Below are 16,864 nucleotides of genomic sequence, written 5' to 3'. Positions count from 1 at the left end.
GCTGATGGGGATTGAAATCTAGAACGTAAGGAGGGCACCAGGTTGGGGAAGTCTGCTCTAGGCCCTTACACTTGCTGATGTCAGTGGTGCACGCCAGGGCCTATCGGCTTGCCACGACAAGGATCCATTCTGGACATGGGTGAAATCTGCTATTTATCAAAGTAGCTCAGTCTGATAACCACATGGTACCTAGAGGGCATAGCCTTAGTCTAGCTCGTAGGAATTTGGGATGTCTCATATAGTCTATAATGGGCATGGGCTTCCCTGGGGTGGTGTTATTTCAGTCCATTGGTCTTGGCTGCAGGCCAGCAAGAAAGTCTTGAGGGAGGGTAAGACAGCAGGCTCTTGAGAAGGCTCTCCTGATTAATATACATGGAGTAACTCTCTGATAGGGAAGGGTTAGAGGGGCTATAACTCTTACATGGTTTGCATGGAGAAGGTTCTGGGTTCAGTCCCCAGCGTTTCCAGTGAATAGGATTTTGGATAGCAGAACTAGGAAGAACCACTTGCCCGAGACTTGAGGTGCTTCCAAATGGAGGGCTCCTACCTATTCTGTCTTCCTTACCAGATTTTTTTTTCTGGTGAGACAAAAGATGGAAGAAGGGAAAGCATGGGAGGGATACAAACTGAAGACAGTATCCATCCTGCCCTGCCCCTGGTAAAACTTGCATTGCCATACCCTTGGAGGACTGCTGTCAGTCATAGTAGACAAAATCAGCCCAAGCCATAATTTTGTGTCAGGCTTGCATCAAAATCTCTTAGGAAATTGAGAGATGGACTGACTTGCTAATACCAGTGTTACGTCAAGACATCAGCGTAGTATTTTATCTTATAGACTTTGAAAATCAGTGAACTAGAGTCTAGTTCATGCTGTTCCATCTGATTCTTTTCACTTTCTGAGACTGCAGAAAATGAAGCGTATTTTTTAAGCACTCTGCACATTTTAGAATTGCAGCATTAACCAAATATGGCTTCTGTGGTTGATGCTAGGTGTTCTAACAGAAGCCAGTGATGTGTTTTAATTATGCTCTTTCTCATTTAGCAATCACAAATTGCGGCTTATCGGTTATGACTTTTAAGTGCTCCAGTGAAGCTTTCAGTTCATTGTAAGGAACCTTGTTTTCTCAGTGGTAAAATCTGCTTTTATAAATGAAGAGGTTATGACTTGAACTTGAAATTCATGGTTATCGTTTTCACAACTACGGGGCTCCCAAAGGACAACTGTTATGATTGTTTTTTATACTGTGTCTTCCAGAAGTTCAAATTCCCAAAATAAATGCTTGATTTCATACAATAAGGGGGGAAAGAAACTAAAAATCTAAACAAGGTTAAGACAACCAGTACCCCTTACCATTTTTGCACAAGTTGCTTATGAATCTTTATAACTTGGAATGCAAACTTTGCCACTAATTCAGTTATTTAAGATTGTGTATTCATGCCAAGGAAGGCAGTTTGCAACTCTAAAGAGCTTCCTGGGAAGGGAGCAAAAGACAAATCAAACTGGTTCTTCCATGATTACTAAAAACGCACACGATAGTAACACATGTCATACATTTGCTAACTCTTAACTAGCATGGTAGCCATTGATAGATGTATCCTCCATGAATTTATCTAAACCACTTTTAATAAACTGGAAAGCATTCCCATGTCACTGCACTTTTACATTACTCTGCTCCATATCTTTTCCAGTTCTCAATCCCCTTAGAAGCGGAGTGGCTGAAACTGTGGGCACAGAGTTGGCTTGGATCCCACTTTGTGGGATGGTTGTGTACACACTCGTGTGCATGCACACAGAGTGGGCTTTTTTGGGGGGGGAAGGGGGCTCCTTTGTGCAGTAAGTCCCCTTTCCATATCACAAAGTACTCTTGTAATTCGTCTTGGTCTCAAAAGGGATTTGCCATGTGGCATGGGGAGATGCTATTAACGAAACACAAGGGCAAAGGAACTAGTTGCGTGATTCTTTGAGCACTGGCCATTTGCATGCCGAAAGAGCTGTTCTGCATAATTTTTAAACCGTTTCCTAATGATCTCAAACAGTGTTTGCCTTTTGTTAACTTGTACTCACTGTTCCCATGGATTCGTTAGATCATTTGTTCTTTTTCTCAGTGTTGCTCTTGCATGCAAGTTTACTTACGGTGTTTTATATTACTTAAACTAAAAAAAGGTAAATCTAAAAAAAAAAAGGTGACATTTCATACTATTAGCCAGTGAGAGAGGGAAAAGAGCAGTTGGCTTTTGGTCATTTGAGACACATGGAGTCTTGCTCTTCTCTTTGATGATGCTTTGATATTGCAAATGCTTTAATTTCCAGATAAAGAAAGTGCCGCCATTGCAGTAGCAACAGCAGGTTCTCTTGATGAATATGCATGGAGCAGGGAACGATTCCAAAACCCATATTACGGCAATATCTTTATTAGGCAAATTCACCAGTCACAAAAAATGTGCAAAGTTTTGAGATCGCCAGGTTTTTTCATCAGACAAGATGTTACAAAAAGGGGTGGGGTGTGGGGAGAGAAAAAAAGACTTGCGTGATGTCAAAGTCTGCATGGTCAAAGTCTTAAGATGTAATGTGGGAGGAATTAGGCAGAGAGTGAGCCAGGAGTAATGGAGAAGGAGACAAATGAGAATTGGGAGGAGAGGAAAGAGAGCCAGGAGGAATATAATGGGTGAGTTCACACGTCATGCTAAGCCACTGTGAAGATAAGCCACTGTGGGTTGGTTATTCGCTCAGTAATCCATGTTACCACTGACAGACTATCGGGAGCGCTATGACTTGCCATTGTTTGTTTCCCCCTTAGTCCTCCCACCTGCTCCTGGCATTTATCCCAGGTGCCTTTGCAGCAGAAATCCTTGTTTCCTCGTTCCCTGTGTCAGCACCCTTTCTGGAATTGGTCTGCTGGGCTCATGAAGGAAACTCTCCCCCGTCAGATTGCCAAATGCATACAGCATTCTGAGCCCTTATGCACATGGTAACACATATGCAAACTTTAAAAGAAAATCATTTGGGGTCTTGCACAGCAGCGCAAGACCTCCAGCCTGCTATTTAGCCCAGCATACCAATATCTCTCTCTTGTCAATGTCCTTGTCAGTTTCATTGTCCACTTCAGTACTCGTGAACAATTTCTTTTTAAAGGCTGCTTCATGTACTAGCGAAGTAATTACACCTGCCCTAAAAGCTATTTTTTCCTGCCATTGCCACAAATTTCATGGCAGAGCGGTAAACCACGCACATTTAGAGTCCTAAAGGGAGTCAAGTCAGCACCATGCAAATCTTAGATGCTTGATAGATAATTGCCTGCGGCTCCTCGTTGCTGCTGTTTGTTGAATTTTTGCTGCAGTTTCTTGCTAGGACATTTTTTGTATTTCATTGTAGATCATTTTCACTGTAGTAAGTTGAGTTGAAGAGTCTTAGTGGAAAGGCGGGATATCTATGTTTTGAATAAGTAAAATAGTTTATCCTTGGATGAGCTGAGAGCCGGCTATTAGAGATATAAAAATTCAGAACGCTTCAAAACCAAGGGGGAAACATTTCTTCACTCTTTTAAAGAATTTTGGGGGGGAGGGAAAGATTGAAATATATTCAATACTTATTTTCTTATTAAACCTAAACTTTAATGCTTTAACTAGATAAATGCATCCTACTCCATTTATTAGAACTTACTCCCAGGTAAGCATGCATAGGAATGCAGCTTCTAGTGTATTAACGCTTTGCAGTGCAATCCTGTGCATATGTACTCTGAAGTAAGCCCCGTTGAGTACCTAGGAAAGTGGATACAGGATTGCAGCCTTAGTTTTGAACAAGCAAAATAGTTAATTCACCTAGTACTAGTGAGAGAGAGCTGCAGGTTCCTGCACCATATACAAAACACGTGCATCCTCGTTTTTGCCATCTAAGATGTTGGAAAGAATAAAAATTGAAAATAGAAACCATAAACTTTGTAGCAAAGGAAATAAAGAGTATTATTTAGACAAATGGTTTCATAGAATCACAATATTAAAAACTAGCAGCATAGGTTGATACCGAGTTAAAACTTTTTAACAACATAGAAAAATATTGAACTGTATAATATGCGCAGGAACTATCATTTTCTAATGCTGTAAATTGTCTTACCTAAAAATCTTCATCCTACATGTTTTGAATTGGTAAAATATTGTTGTAAAAAGCATTTTACTCATTCCAAAGAGGACTTTCATAGGAGTTTTTTTCCCCAGTGTTTACCAAAATTTCCAATTTCTCCAATGGAAAAATGGAGGTTGGGGGGGGGGGGGGACACATTTTCTCCCTGAATTTTGTGAGTTTTTTCCAGGCCTTCATGTCTCTAGGGAAGCTATGCATGTGGGGTGGGCATTCTCCATTCATACCCTTAAGCAAACCTTGGATGGAGGGAGAGCTGTACAAGTGTGCATGTATTATTTTTATCTGCATGGTTTTAAAGAGCCATTCTCTAGAGCTGTGTCCTACAGTTCTCTTGCTGGTTTCTTTTAATAGGCCACACAGTTTTGGGTCACCAATTCATTCTGCAAAACACTGTCTTGCAAGTTGCTGCTGTTTGCAGGCTTCATCAGTAGACTTCTCCTTATTAGCCAGAGATACCTTTACTGTAAGCTCATGTAGGTTAATTTTCTGGCATATCAGCTTTAAATCTATGTGTGTGTAAAAGCATTAGACCTGTACAGGGAAAATGTTATTGGCATGGGAGTATTCGCAGTTCTCTCAGGTCAATCAGGGTGTGCAGAAAGTAGACTGAGATCACCTGGTAGTTCTCTAGGAGATTGCACTCGATCAGCAAAATTTTCAAATTCCCAGTAGTCGAGCAACAACAAATTTGCTCTAAATTAAGCTGCTGAAATAAAGAAATTTGGGGAGTGGGGGTGGTACAGCGGGAAATCAGGAGTGGAGTTTTGTGGCAATGTTCTGGGCTTAGTTCTGGTACCGAAGACAGATTCCTGGGTTGAGCATGGGCTCAAGGGACTTTCTGTTCTCTGCGTTGTAAGCATGTGCCCACCCACTCTCCTCCCAAGCCGCTACTGTAGATCTTGGGATTCCAGTAAAAAAAAAAATACAGGGTAGATTCCATATGCTGACATCTGCTCACCCCTGCCATAGATGGTCTCTGAATTCTACCTGTCCCAGCGTCTGGCCGTTCTTAATATCTTACCTTCTCCTTGTAGGACAATCCTCCGTATGACAAGGGTGCGTTCAGAATCGAAATCAACTTTCCAGCAGAGTACCCATTCAAACCTCCTAAGATTACATTTAAAACAAAGATCTATCACCCTAACATCGATGAAAAGGGGCAGGTTTGTCTGCCGGTAATTAGTGCTGAAAACTGGAAGCCAGCCACCAAAACTGATCAAGGTAAGACTTTTCAGCAGACAGTCATAGTTGACCAGTTTGCATGATCAAAACAAGCCACTCTGGGTTATTTGATGGTTGTTTCCCCCTCAAACAAGCCATGCTGCCCAGGTTCGGATGACACGGCAGCTGCGCCTGGGCAAGTAATTGGGTAAATGCCACCCAGCATGCACCATGGATTAAAACAAGCCACTGTGGCTTATTTGCTTGTGCGAACCTGCCCACTTTCTCCCAAACTAAGTTTGATTTTTAGTGGGAATTTAAGTAGGCTCAACAGTCTTTTAAGATCATAGCCATGTCCACTGGGCTGTTTGGATCTATAATAAAAGGGAGCCACAAAAGTGAAAAGTTGGGTCTTTTGGTGAAATGAGCCCTGCCTTTCCTGGTTTCTCAAAGCCTCTGCTTATTTTGTGTTCTCTCTCTCTCCAACATGCCTGCCCCGCTTTCCACTTCCCTGTGCAAAATAAGAGAAAGAGCATTTCTAACTAGTGTAAGCCGCTCTGAGCTCATGGGATGGGGCAGGATATAAATTAAATAACTAAACCTCAGTGTAGTGTGAGAGAACTCAATGCCCCACCGATTCATCAACTTAAGATTATTTATTGATCTACGAATTAAAGCTTGCATCTCTAATATTAATTAGGGCTGCAGTGTTTAATCCAATCTTTCTCAGCCTTGGGTGTTCACGGGTGATGTTGGACTACAAATCCCATCACCCCCGACAGCACAGCTAATGCTCAGGGATGATAAGAATTGCAGTTCCAATGACATATCAGGGCCCAAACTTAGGAAAAGCTGGTCTGGCTAGATCAATCCATTTTTAAAACTTAGAATTGACTAAACAATTGATTCCGGGAACAATCCAAAGGTCCCAGGGAGGCAGCTGAGGAACCTTTGGTTCTATGGAGAGGGAGGTCCACCTTCACAGGCCTCCTCATTCCACTGGGGCATGCTGGGAATTGTCGGACTGTTTCCTGTCTAAACATGCATAGGATTGCGCCCTAAACTTGTAAAATCCATTGGACCTAAAATTTCTTTAACCCTGTTCCAGCCCTCTCCTTTATTCATCCCACAAGAACTGGATATCTTGATTCATTGCACTACGCAAGTGGGAGGCTGGGTGGGAGAAATTCTCCTCTCAACATACTCATTGCAATTCTATACACATCCTCACCGCTGTGCAGAATGAAATAAGGCATCATCTCCCCCCCCCCCCACACACACACACACACACACACAACTAGAAGTTAGTGAAACCTTAATAGCACCTATTCTTTAAAAAACACACACATTGACAATTAATTTGTCAGGTAACTTAAAGTTGCCTCAAGTATCAGAGTCACATAATGGAGCAACCTGCCAAAGCTTTGAGTTGCATTTTTGTTCCTGGCAGAATCTTGGGTCTACTGTCAAGTCTCATAACACATTTGTGGCAACTCTAAGGTTCTATCCTATTCACATCCAGCATATTACGAGCAAACAGGGAGTTAACCTCATAACCATGTAGCAGTGGTTGTTACTTTATGGTTCCATTGTCAGTTTCTTTTTGCTTTCCTGCAACTTCTTTTAATAAAGTGTTGGTAGAGAAATGTTGCTGTCAGAGTCAGCCATAGTATATAGCCAAGGGTGTAGCTGTCTGTCATCATTAGTACAAGAGGTTACTGTCAAATGTAGTATACCGGCCCTCATGACTTACAGATCTTCTCTTACCCCCCCCCCCCACTTTAAGAATAAGCAATTCTTTAAACAAAGTCTTTATATAACATAAAGAATGGGAAGCTGAATTAATATTCTGAACACATTGGTGATTTCTTGCTTCCTCATTTGCCCACAGGTTGATGTGGGAAAGAGAAGCAGGCCTTGGAGCCTTTCAGATGTAACAATCCCAGTTTGCTAAATTATGGTTCAGCAAACCTGGAGTGAGAGTTAGACCCACATGCACTTCCCTTCCTGCACCAGCCTCAGTAGTTCAATCCTGGTCTGTTTAAACCAAAGTTCCCTGTTAAATCTGAAATGGGGAACTCCACTTTAATGTTGGCTTACTAAGGGCGCAATCCTATGGCTGCTAATCACCGGATAGACAGCCATAGGATAGGTCAATTCCCAGGAACTGACCTTGGAGTCCGTGCTTCAAGATTGGTTCCTGGAGAACTGACCCCCACCCCCTCCCACGCTGCCTCATAGGCAGCATGGATCGGATCGGCACTCGTAAGAGCAGCGCAGAGCGGCAAAACTGGGGCATTCCCAGGGGTGGGCTGGGGCGAGGAAGTCGGAAATGCCAGTATGTCACATCCTATGTGTCGTCCGGCTGCCGCTTCCTGCACTCTGAAGTCCCGCGGCTAGACAGCCAAAATCGGCTGTCTAGCTGCGAAAGCAGGGTGGGGAGAGTAAGAAGAGCTTCTCCTCACCACTCCTCCCGCCCTGCACTGGATAGGTGGTCGCCCCCATGGTCAGAGGTGACTGTCAATCCACATAGGATTACTCCCTCCTGTATTTAAACAGACCAGGAGTGAAGTGCTGAAGCTCATCCGTGAGGGACGGGTGAAGGATACGTGTGCACGCCCAATGCGCCTTCCTTTGTTGCCAAATCATAGTTTAGCAAGCCAGGTTTGTCACTTCCAAATATTTCTTTATAGCAACAGCTACACAAGCAAGATTGTCTGTATGTTTAGTAGATTAGCTCTAGTTGTCATAAAACTGTGTATTAGTATGCTGTACATTTCAATTGTTGCAAGAGGGGTAGCCAGATCTGGATCCAAAGTGCAGAAAGATACAATCCAAAGTGGTTCAAATTATACCTTTTAATTGAATTCATTCTGGGGGTAGGGTAGGAACCGTTGGAATTATATAGGGCGTCTAGGCAGATCATGCTGAGAATGGTTTGCCTGAAATATAAGAAAAAAATCATTTGCACCTTATTCAGCGTATCTAAATAAAACCCAAGCTAAATAGCCATAAACTGTCCAGTAACTTTTAACCCATTTTGCAACTGGTTCCAAAACAGTTAATTCCAAACATCCACTAGAGCCAGTCCTAAAACTCTGTCTCAATCCAGCACTGTTTACACACACAGGAGCTCTGGTGTACATGTGCAAAACCTCTTTTCGCAATGGTATCCCCATTCATTTAAGTGACAGAAAGCTTAAATTGTGTATTCCTTGGAACATGTAAATCTGCTCCTTCATTTGAAATGAATGAATGTGCAGATCAAAATACACACCCACCTACAAGTTGTGGCGACTGACTTGGAAGTAAGACCTGGTTAGTGCTATAGAACTGGTTAACTTATTACATTCTTATCCTAACTTTCTCCAGGGAGTTCACATCTCTTCCTCCCCTCCACCTTAAACTCACAGCAACCCTGTGAGGGAGACCGAGCTGTAAGAGACTGTGATTGGTTCAAGGTTGCATTTAATGTGATCTTAGAATCCTAGAATAGTAGGGTTGGAAGGGGCCTACAAGACCATCGAGTCTAACACCCTGCTCAATGCAGGAGTCCAAGTCAGAGCATCCCTGACAGATGGCTGTCCAGCCTTGTCTTGAATGCCTCCAGTGTGGGAGAGCCCACCACCTCCCTAGGTCATGGGTTCCATTGTCCTTTGCTCTAACAATCAGGAAGTTTCTCCTGATGTTCAGCCGTAATCATCTTCTCGGCTGAGTGGATTTTTTGAACCTGGGTCTACCCTGTCCAGGTCCAGCACTTTAATATCCTACTATGCAACATATTTAGGATTGCAGCTTAAAAGTTCAAATGTTCATTGGCTTCTTGGTTTGGTTTGTGCGGTATGATAGCACCCCTGATTGTACAATAAATACATCCTGGCCAGATTTAATACTCCTGTTGGTATTAAAGTAGAACCAAAAGGCTTTGTAATTTAGCCAAAGACTCTTCCCCATCCCATATACACACATGCACACTGACATGTGTTTTGCTTTCTTTTGGCAGTAATCCAGTCCCTCATAGCACTGGTGAACGATCCTCAGCCTGAGCACCCACTTCGGGCTGACCTAGCCGAAGAATACTCTAAGGACCGTAAAAAATTCTGTAAGAACGCTGAAGAGTTTACAAAGAAATATGGTGAAAAGCGACCAGTGGACTAAAAAAATCTGGCAGAGTTGATGTCAGCAATGTGTGATAGAAGACCTGGAGCAGTGCATTTCAGACACACCACAAAGCAGGACTCTATGGAAAATTGACAAGTGCCACCTCTGGGTGATAACTTGTGGCTGTTACTAACTTTCTACAGTTTCTTAATCAAAAGTGGTCTAGGTAACCTGTAAAGAAAGGATTAAAAATTTAAGATGTTCTAGTTCTGCTTTCTTTGTTTAAAATCACTGCTTCAATATACTTTAAAGGATGCTGTTTCTTTTTTTTTTCTTGTCAGAATTTATCAAAAAAATATCTTAGACTTATAATCTGCCCTTAAAAGTTCAAAAGGTTGTGGCTGTTATTTCTTATTTCCCCCTGCAATCCCTTCTTTCCCCCTTACAATTTTTTTCTTCTCCCCTGCATCTCCCCTCCCCACAAAACCCCACACACACACTGATGTCTTAGCAAAATTATATTGTTGTCCTGGCAAAAAAAAGAGAGAAAGAGTTGAATGTTTGGCAGTTTGCTTCCTTTTCCCCTCTCTAAGATGTTGCACTGCGCTTTGTGGAACTTGGTCCCAAGTTTCTCTTAACTTCAGTTTGTAACATAATAAATCCGCCACGTGTACTCCATAAAATAATCAGAACCAAGCCCAGATCTTATGTAAATCTGGCTGATGTTACTACAATAATGTTTATTAAATGGGGAACTCCAAGCTTTGTGTACATGAGTGAATTACAATATGGCTTATGTCCTCTTCTGGGAAATTTTTGACACAGGATGTTCTGCAGCAAAGGAATAGTGGGATGTGATTTTTTTAAAAAAATCATTTTTATTCTTAGTATCTATGCAGACTACCTAGAATAAATAATTACTCGAAATAGCATTGTAAACCTGTTCAGAAGAATTTCAAATTAGGGACCAAGAGGTACCAAAGTGGAAAAACAAAGTTCCCCCATCCTACCCCCTTTTTGTGGGTAAGATTATAGAAGGAATACTTCTTGAAATCTTAAGTTTGAAAAACAAATTGCTAGTCATTTGAATACATATATCCATCATATTACTTCTCTCACGTGGAATGGAATTGACAAACTTACCCTCCCTCTAATAATGAATGGTCTGATTGTTCTTGAAAACACAAGAAATTTCCATTAAGCAATAAGTGGCCGGGAGTGAGATGCATATGCTGCTGCCTTTCATAAAATACTTGTATGAAATATGGCATTCTAGAATTAGGTGAGTTAATATAATTTCTTTTAATCCCAGGCATTCCTGCTCAAGTAGGGTGAAGTTCCTCCTGTTTAGAACTGAACGCCCTTTCAATTTATTTTTAATCTTTTTTAACTTTAGGATGCAGTAAAAAGTGATCTAGCCACGCGACCAAAGGTGGCTTCCCAGCCACTAAATTTTAAAGTTCAAGCAAGCATTTGGCCCTATCCCTGTGAAATCTTAGTAGAGAGCAAGAAGTACATATCATTCTATTTTGCAAGAGCTTTCATTAGTAAACCCCTCCGCACCCAAATGGGTGATTGTAAGAAGTCTGGAAATAGATTTTGCCTTTGCTATGTTTCAGGGCTAACGTATGTCAGGGGAGCAGTAGAGTAACCTTTTGGATTTTAACGTTTTGTATGTACCCTCTCTCCCCCTTCTTCCCTACTCCAGCTTTTGATTTAAAACCGTAAAAGATTGACAGCCAAGTACCTCTGTTCAAAAGTGAAAAGTTTTTTCTTTCTAAGTTGGGGGGTATGATGCATCTCTGTTTTAAGTGTTCTTAGACAAATTCTTTGGTAGGCAATTAAAGTCGAAAACTACCTTTACTTAATGGACACTTGCATTTCCTAAGTGTGTGTCTTCGGGCTTGGTGACCAGCACTGTCTTATTACCAAAATTTCCACAATTTTTTTGTGTCTTCATTTGCAGAAAGTTGGTACTGACTTTGTTTCATTCACGCTCACGCAGATTCAAAATAAACAAAAAATGCCAAATTTTATCTGTCAACCTGAAGTGTATGTAAATCCTGCATCTCATCGCATCAAAATTGAACTGTGTTTGTTTTTCACCTGTCGGTTGCATCTTGTTTGCGTGGTAGCCTCTTGTTCCGTACAGCGCTCTAGACTCGTTTATCTGTCACTCTTGTTACTTTGATAGTGAGATATATATCTACAGATACATAGATATAGATATATATCTTTTCAACTGTAAACCTCTCAGGTCAAACTGCATATATGTGAACTGGTGCTCTCTGGAAAGGGAACTGAAGAGTTTGGGTAACTCAAGGAACTGCTGTTCAGAATTCACGCCTGGCTGTGCTGTGCTGTGCTGTTGCTCCCCTTTGCACTTAGGAATGAAGTGTTTTGTGGAATATAATCTTTCTCATCTATAATTTGAAAATCACATGGTGTGTAACAAAATGCTTGTTTTTGCTTCTAGGAACTGGTTGGCATGTTTCAAAGTCTTCTCTGTGCATTACATCCAGACTGCTGGATGTGTGTTTGCAGAGAATGACCCAGAGCCTCCATAGATACAGTCATCGTCTTCTCAAAGCAACTTCTGTAATTGTGGGAGTGCACCCTTAAAAAAAAAAAAAGGCTTCCTGGGTTATGGAAATTGCTTCTGTTAGGCCATGGCTGAATCAGGTCACAAGCAAGGCTTTCTATCCAGCCATAGGGTGGTCGAGCTGCATCTAATGAAGAAAATATTAAAATCTTTGAACCTGAAGGCTTCATATCCCACTGCCTCTTCCTTTATCGGGTATCCCATTTCCCTTCAGCCTTGCCTCTCAAAAGATCCCCACAAACTCTTTCCAATCACCTAGAGACGAGATTTTCAGTGGCGCAAGAAGCATGTGATGAATAGACAGGCCTTTACAAAGGCAATGAGGGAAGCTGACACAATGTGAAAATAAATCTCAAGCAACTGTGAGGTGCCCATTTTAATCACCACTCCTGAGGGGCAGGCCTTTGCAGCAGAGGCAACTGTTTCTGGCTCTGTACCCAAGCTAACTTTCCAGCTGTCCAGAGATTCCTTCCTTCTCACCTCTTCCCCCTACCCAGTGGTTAGACTGTGAACAGCCTTGGGAGTCTTCTATTGCACCTGTCCACTTACATGTAGAAATGAATGCCTGATTCCTGAAAGCCGTGAAGTGGTCTTACTCCTGGATACTGAATCCTCTTAGTGGTTCAGATGTTCACTTCTATTCATGGGGTGAGGAGCTGGGGAAGGAAGTGGAAGCCTTCCCAAGGTCTCTTCTGTTTTGTGCGCAGAGGCGGGAGGCTGGGAAAGTCCTGGCCAAACAGCCCTCCTGCTACAGCATAACTGGGGCGTGCACGAATGCAGAGTAATACAGTGATGCAATGTCAACTCAGGCGTTCACACTTCTTTTTCCCCCTCTTCTTTTGGTTCTGTCTGGTTCCCGAAACGAAGCTGAATTCTAAACTTGTAGTTTTTGAGATCTCCAAGTCTACACCACCTTTCTTGTATTGGTATAGGCTTTCTTGCAATTCCATTCTGCTACCCTGAATAAAAATGCTCCCAAAGGCTTTGTGGCATGGCGTCCTTCCCTTGCATGTTGATGTAGGTTTGTTAAAACTGATCTGCTGAGCAAATGTTAAGCTGAAGTAGCCTAAATACAGAATCCCCCCCCATTCAGCATTTCAATAATTTCAGTTTTTTCCAAGGGTATATTTGGGGGTGGGGGTGGAGGAGGGAATGGTGTTAGGGGACAATGTTACTTCAACCCTTTTTCCATGACCTTAGAACCTGCTTGTTTAGCTGTTTGGGGAAGGAGAGGATGTAGCTCTGTGTACTTTGATTGCAGAAGTGTCCACGTTCATTCCTCGGCATCTCCAATTAAAAGAGGGCAGTGGTTCTGTTTCATGTGGTGCATTATCCAGACCTATCCTTCTGGAAGCATCCATTTGGGTTCTCGCGCTGTACTGAAAGCTGTTCCTGTGGGTTACATTCTAATGCTCTCGACTCCACTCTTGTGCACGGTGTGTTTGGCAACACTATAGAGTCCTGTACCTTAGAAGGCTAATTTATTGTGGTAAATGTTTTCATGGACTAGAGTCCACTTCCATCAGATGCATCTTGGATTGGCAGGTTTATTTATACGCATGGATGGACGTTGGGGGAAAATGTTGTAAAGAGTTGGCTATGTTGGTATCATTTCAGGATATCATAAACTGGCTTTCTGGTGACTGTACCATGCTTTAAAAAATAATACTGCGGCTCAACTTCATCGTAACGTGACTTTTGCTATTTATTTTTATCCCCCCACTTTCTCCAAGGAGCTCATAGCTGTGAAGATGATCTCTCCCTTTATCCTCACAACAGTACTGTGATGTAAGGTAAGCCGAGGGGCGGGGAGTGGTCCAGGATCACCCAGTAAGCTTGTGATCAAGTGGAGGGATTTGACCAGAGCTCTCCCCAGTCCACATCCATCATAGTAGCTGTTATATTGCACTTTCAGTGGGCTTCTTGTAACTTTAGTGGTCTTCTTAGTATGGTATAGCATTTGGCTCTCCAACCAGACACTCACTAGGTTGTTGTTGTTCAGTCGTTCGGTCGTGTCCGACTGTTCGTGACCCCATGGACCATAGCATGCCAGGCCTTCCTGTCCTCCACTCTCTCCCGGAGCGTGCTCAAGTTCATATTCATTGCATCAGTGATGCTATCTAGCCATCTCATCCTCTGCCGTCCCCTTCTCCTTTTGCCTTCAGTCTTTCCCAGCATCAGGGTCTTTTCCAGAGAGTTTTCTCTTCGTGTTAGGTGGCCAAAATATTTGAGCTTTAGCTTCAGTCTCTGTCCTTCCAATGAGCACTCAGGGTTGATTTCCTTTAGTATGGACTGATTTGACCTCCTTGCAGTCCAGGGGACTCGTAAGAGTCTAGTGTAAAGATGTCAGTATCCTCTCCCACTTTTCAGTCTGCTGCCTTTCGTGTTCTCTTCCTCTCATTTGTCCAGACTGCTCCCTCTTCTGGCTTTCTAGGCCTTTGCTTTTGTCTAGACTGCACATTCCATTAGATCAAAGCAGACCAGCCAAAGCTTCTTGTGCTTACCCACTCCACCTCTCTGTGACGTAAGAACAGCTCAGCCAGTCACAACCAGCGGCTTCATCAGCACCCTTAGTGCATTACAATAAAGATTGTATGTGTAAAGCAGGAGTGTTGAACCTCTTTCAGCCCGGGGGCCGAATTCCATTCCGGAGAAGCTCTCGGGGGCTGCATTCCAGTGGTGGGCAGAGCCCAAAGGCAAAAGGGGCAAAACCAAAACGCTGGCATATTTTAGAGTTCTTATTGCCGGTAACTAAGTCTTAGGAGAAGCATCCCAATCTTCTGGAATAGGGAACAAACTGCACAAAAGATGGGAAATAACCAAATGATCGCTTAGGGCAAACGGGTCCATTGGGGGAACCCTGGATGGACTGAATTTGGCCCCCGGGCTTGAGGCGCTCCTGATTTAAGGGAAGGAACCTATGACCTGTGCTGAGCGTCACTGGAGTAGCAGGAAGCTGGTGAGTTACAACATTTCCATGCCACAGTTTTCTCTCCCTTGAATCCCTGTCATGCAGGGCTGGGAAAAGATTTGTGTCTGAAATCCTTGAGCACTGCTGCCAGTCAGAATAAGGCAGCTTCTGTTGTACCTGTGAGTCTCTTAGAGTGTTAAAAGCTTTCTCTGTAGGTCAACGCAGTGCCATCTGCAGTGCAGATAGCTGGAAGAGTGGGGTGTTCTTAAAATCGCTAAAAACTGGCTGATTTCATAAACTGCTCGTAGCTAATAACAAGATAATTGACGTGCTGCTTCTGTCATATTTTGTTTGGGCAAAGGAAACCAAGAAAGCACTGGGGGAGAGCTGAGGAACTCTCTATACTGAAGCATGTTCTAAAACAGAATGTAACTTGGATCAGTAAGCAGTAATTTGTGAATATAAAGCAATGATTAAAAATCTGCCTAGCAGATCGATTTCACATTTTTGTAAAAGGCTTAAGTAACTTCACTATTGCTCCCTCTAATAGCAAACTTGGGTGGGGAGTGCCGACGGAAATGGAGCCCAAACGAGGCTACTGAGAAACAAAAGGGAGGAAGAGCATGCTCGGGAAACCCCAAGCTTTGCAGTACAAAAAATCTAAAAAAAACAAGGGGACATGAAACAGCTCGATGAATGAGTATGCACAGTAGCTTTGGAATATTGAACCTCAAGGACAGCATGGCCGGCTGGAACCCTGTACAAGAACACTCATGCTAAGAGGTGAGAATACGTTGCAATATTTTCTTGCAGCCCCCATGAAAAAGGAGTAAAATCGTAGATGCCTTTGTATTTCAGCGTCATCCTATACAGTCTCCCTTCTGTTTTATGCAAACTGTACTGAAGCTAGTAATATGGTCATTCCAGGCAAGTGCAGCAAAAAGCAGAGGTCGTGTCATTAGGTGCAAGATTTAAAAAATTCAGTGTCTCTGTATAACAGTTGTTGGGGAACATGGAGGATACTGTTGCGCTCATGGCCTGCTTGTGATCTTCCCACAGGGATGTGGCTGGCCATCTGGTTGGAACAATGCTGGACTACATAGGCCTTTGATCTGATCCCACACAGTTCTTGTGTTCTTATGACTGATAGATTGCCAGGGGTGAGCAACTTGTGACCCTTCAGATGTTGTGGCCTACAACTCCTATCACCCCTAGTTGGCATGGCCAAGGGTGAGGGATCATGGGAGTTGTAGCTCTCCAGATGTTTTGGCCTACAAGTTCTCCACTCTTGGCTTACAGTTTTCTGTAGGGACTACCCATAAATGTTTTCTAGGAACCTTCCTCAAATGGCTCCTTATACATATAGCCCCTAGATCTGGGGTTGGTGGGCTCCATGGAGCTCCAGAATGTCTAGAACATGGGTCCCCAACTTTGGGGGGTTGGTGGGCACATTTTGAATTTTGAGTGTGTGGTAGGCACTCTCACAAAATGTCTGCCATGGAGGGAGGGAGCTTGCCCATTTATAAAACGGCTGATAGATGGTCACAAAAGCTTCATTTCCCAGAAGGCAAACTGGTGAGACAAAAATGTAACCTGCCCAAATATAAGTGTTAAAATGCAAGACCACTCTTTTAAGCCCAAATAAAGATGGTGCCTGGAGGGAAGCCCTTCACTTTGCAGTATGCCAGTCTCCCAGTCATTTAAAATAAATCTTTAAAAAAGCTGGAAGGGCAGGGAGCCTGGTAGGCGCCAAGAGGAGCCAGCAGGCACACTGATGCTCACAGGCACCATACTGAAGACCCCAGGTATAGGGGATGCTTAGGCAAACGCAACTCGTTCCATGATCGTGCTGATGAACAAATTTGGCTGTTTGCATTCTGTCTGCCTTCTGCATGGTGCAAACAGCACTCTTTATGCTCAGCAGCCAGATGTGTTCCCCGCAAGCCCGGAA

At 43.0% G+C, this 16,864-nt stretch overlaps 1 protein-coding gene across 2 annotated transcripts in view; it reads left to right on the top strand.

The window, feature by feature from the left end:
- UBE2L3 (ubiquitin conjugating enzyme E2 L3) overlaps positions 1–11,434 on the top strand; it is a 32,791-nt gene extending 21,357 nt beyond the window's left edge. For both annotated transcript variants that reach the window (XM_084819612.1, XM_084819613.1), the window contains 2 exons: positions 5,173–5,359; positions 9,303–11,434. In XM_084819612.1, coding sequence (XP_084675738.1) covers positions 5,173–5,359; positions 9,303–9,457 — 342 coding nt within the window. In that variant the 3' untranslated portion in view covers positions 9,458–11,434. The remainder of the gene's footprint in view (positions 1–5,172; positions 5,360–9,302) is intronic.
- Positions 11,435–16,864: the final 5,430 nt, after the last annotated feature.

Source organism: Heloderma suspectum, chromosome 13 (assembly GCF_057233095.1).
Source record: "Heloderma suspectum isolate Gila_16-S chromosome 13, 16-S_ref, whole genome shotgun sequence".
Lineage (NCBI taxonomy): Eukaryota > Metazoa > Chordata > Lepidosauria > Squamata > Helodermatidae > Heloderma > Heloderma suspectum.
This window is presented reverse-complemented; position numbering and strand designations above follow the sequence as displayed.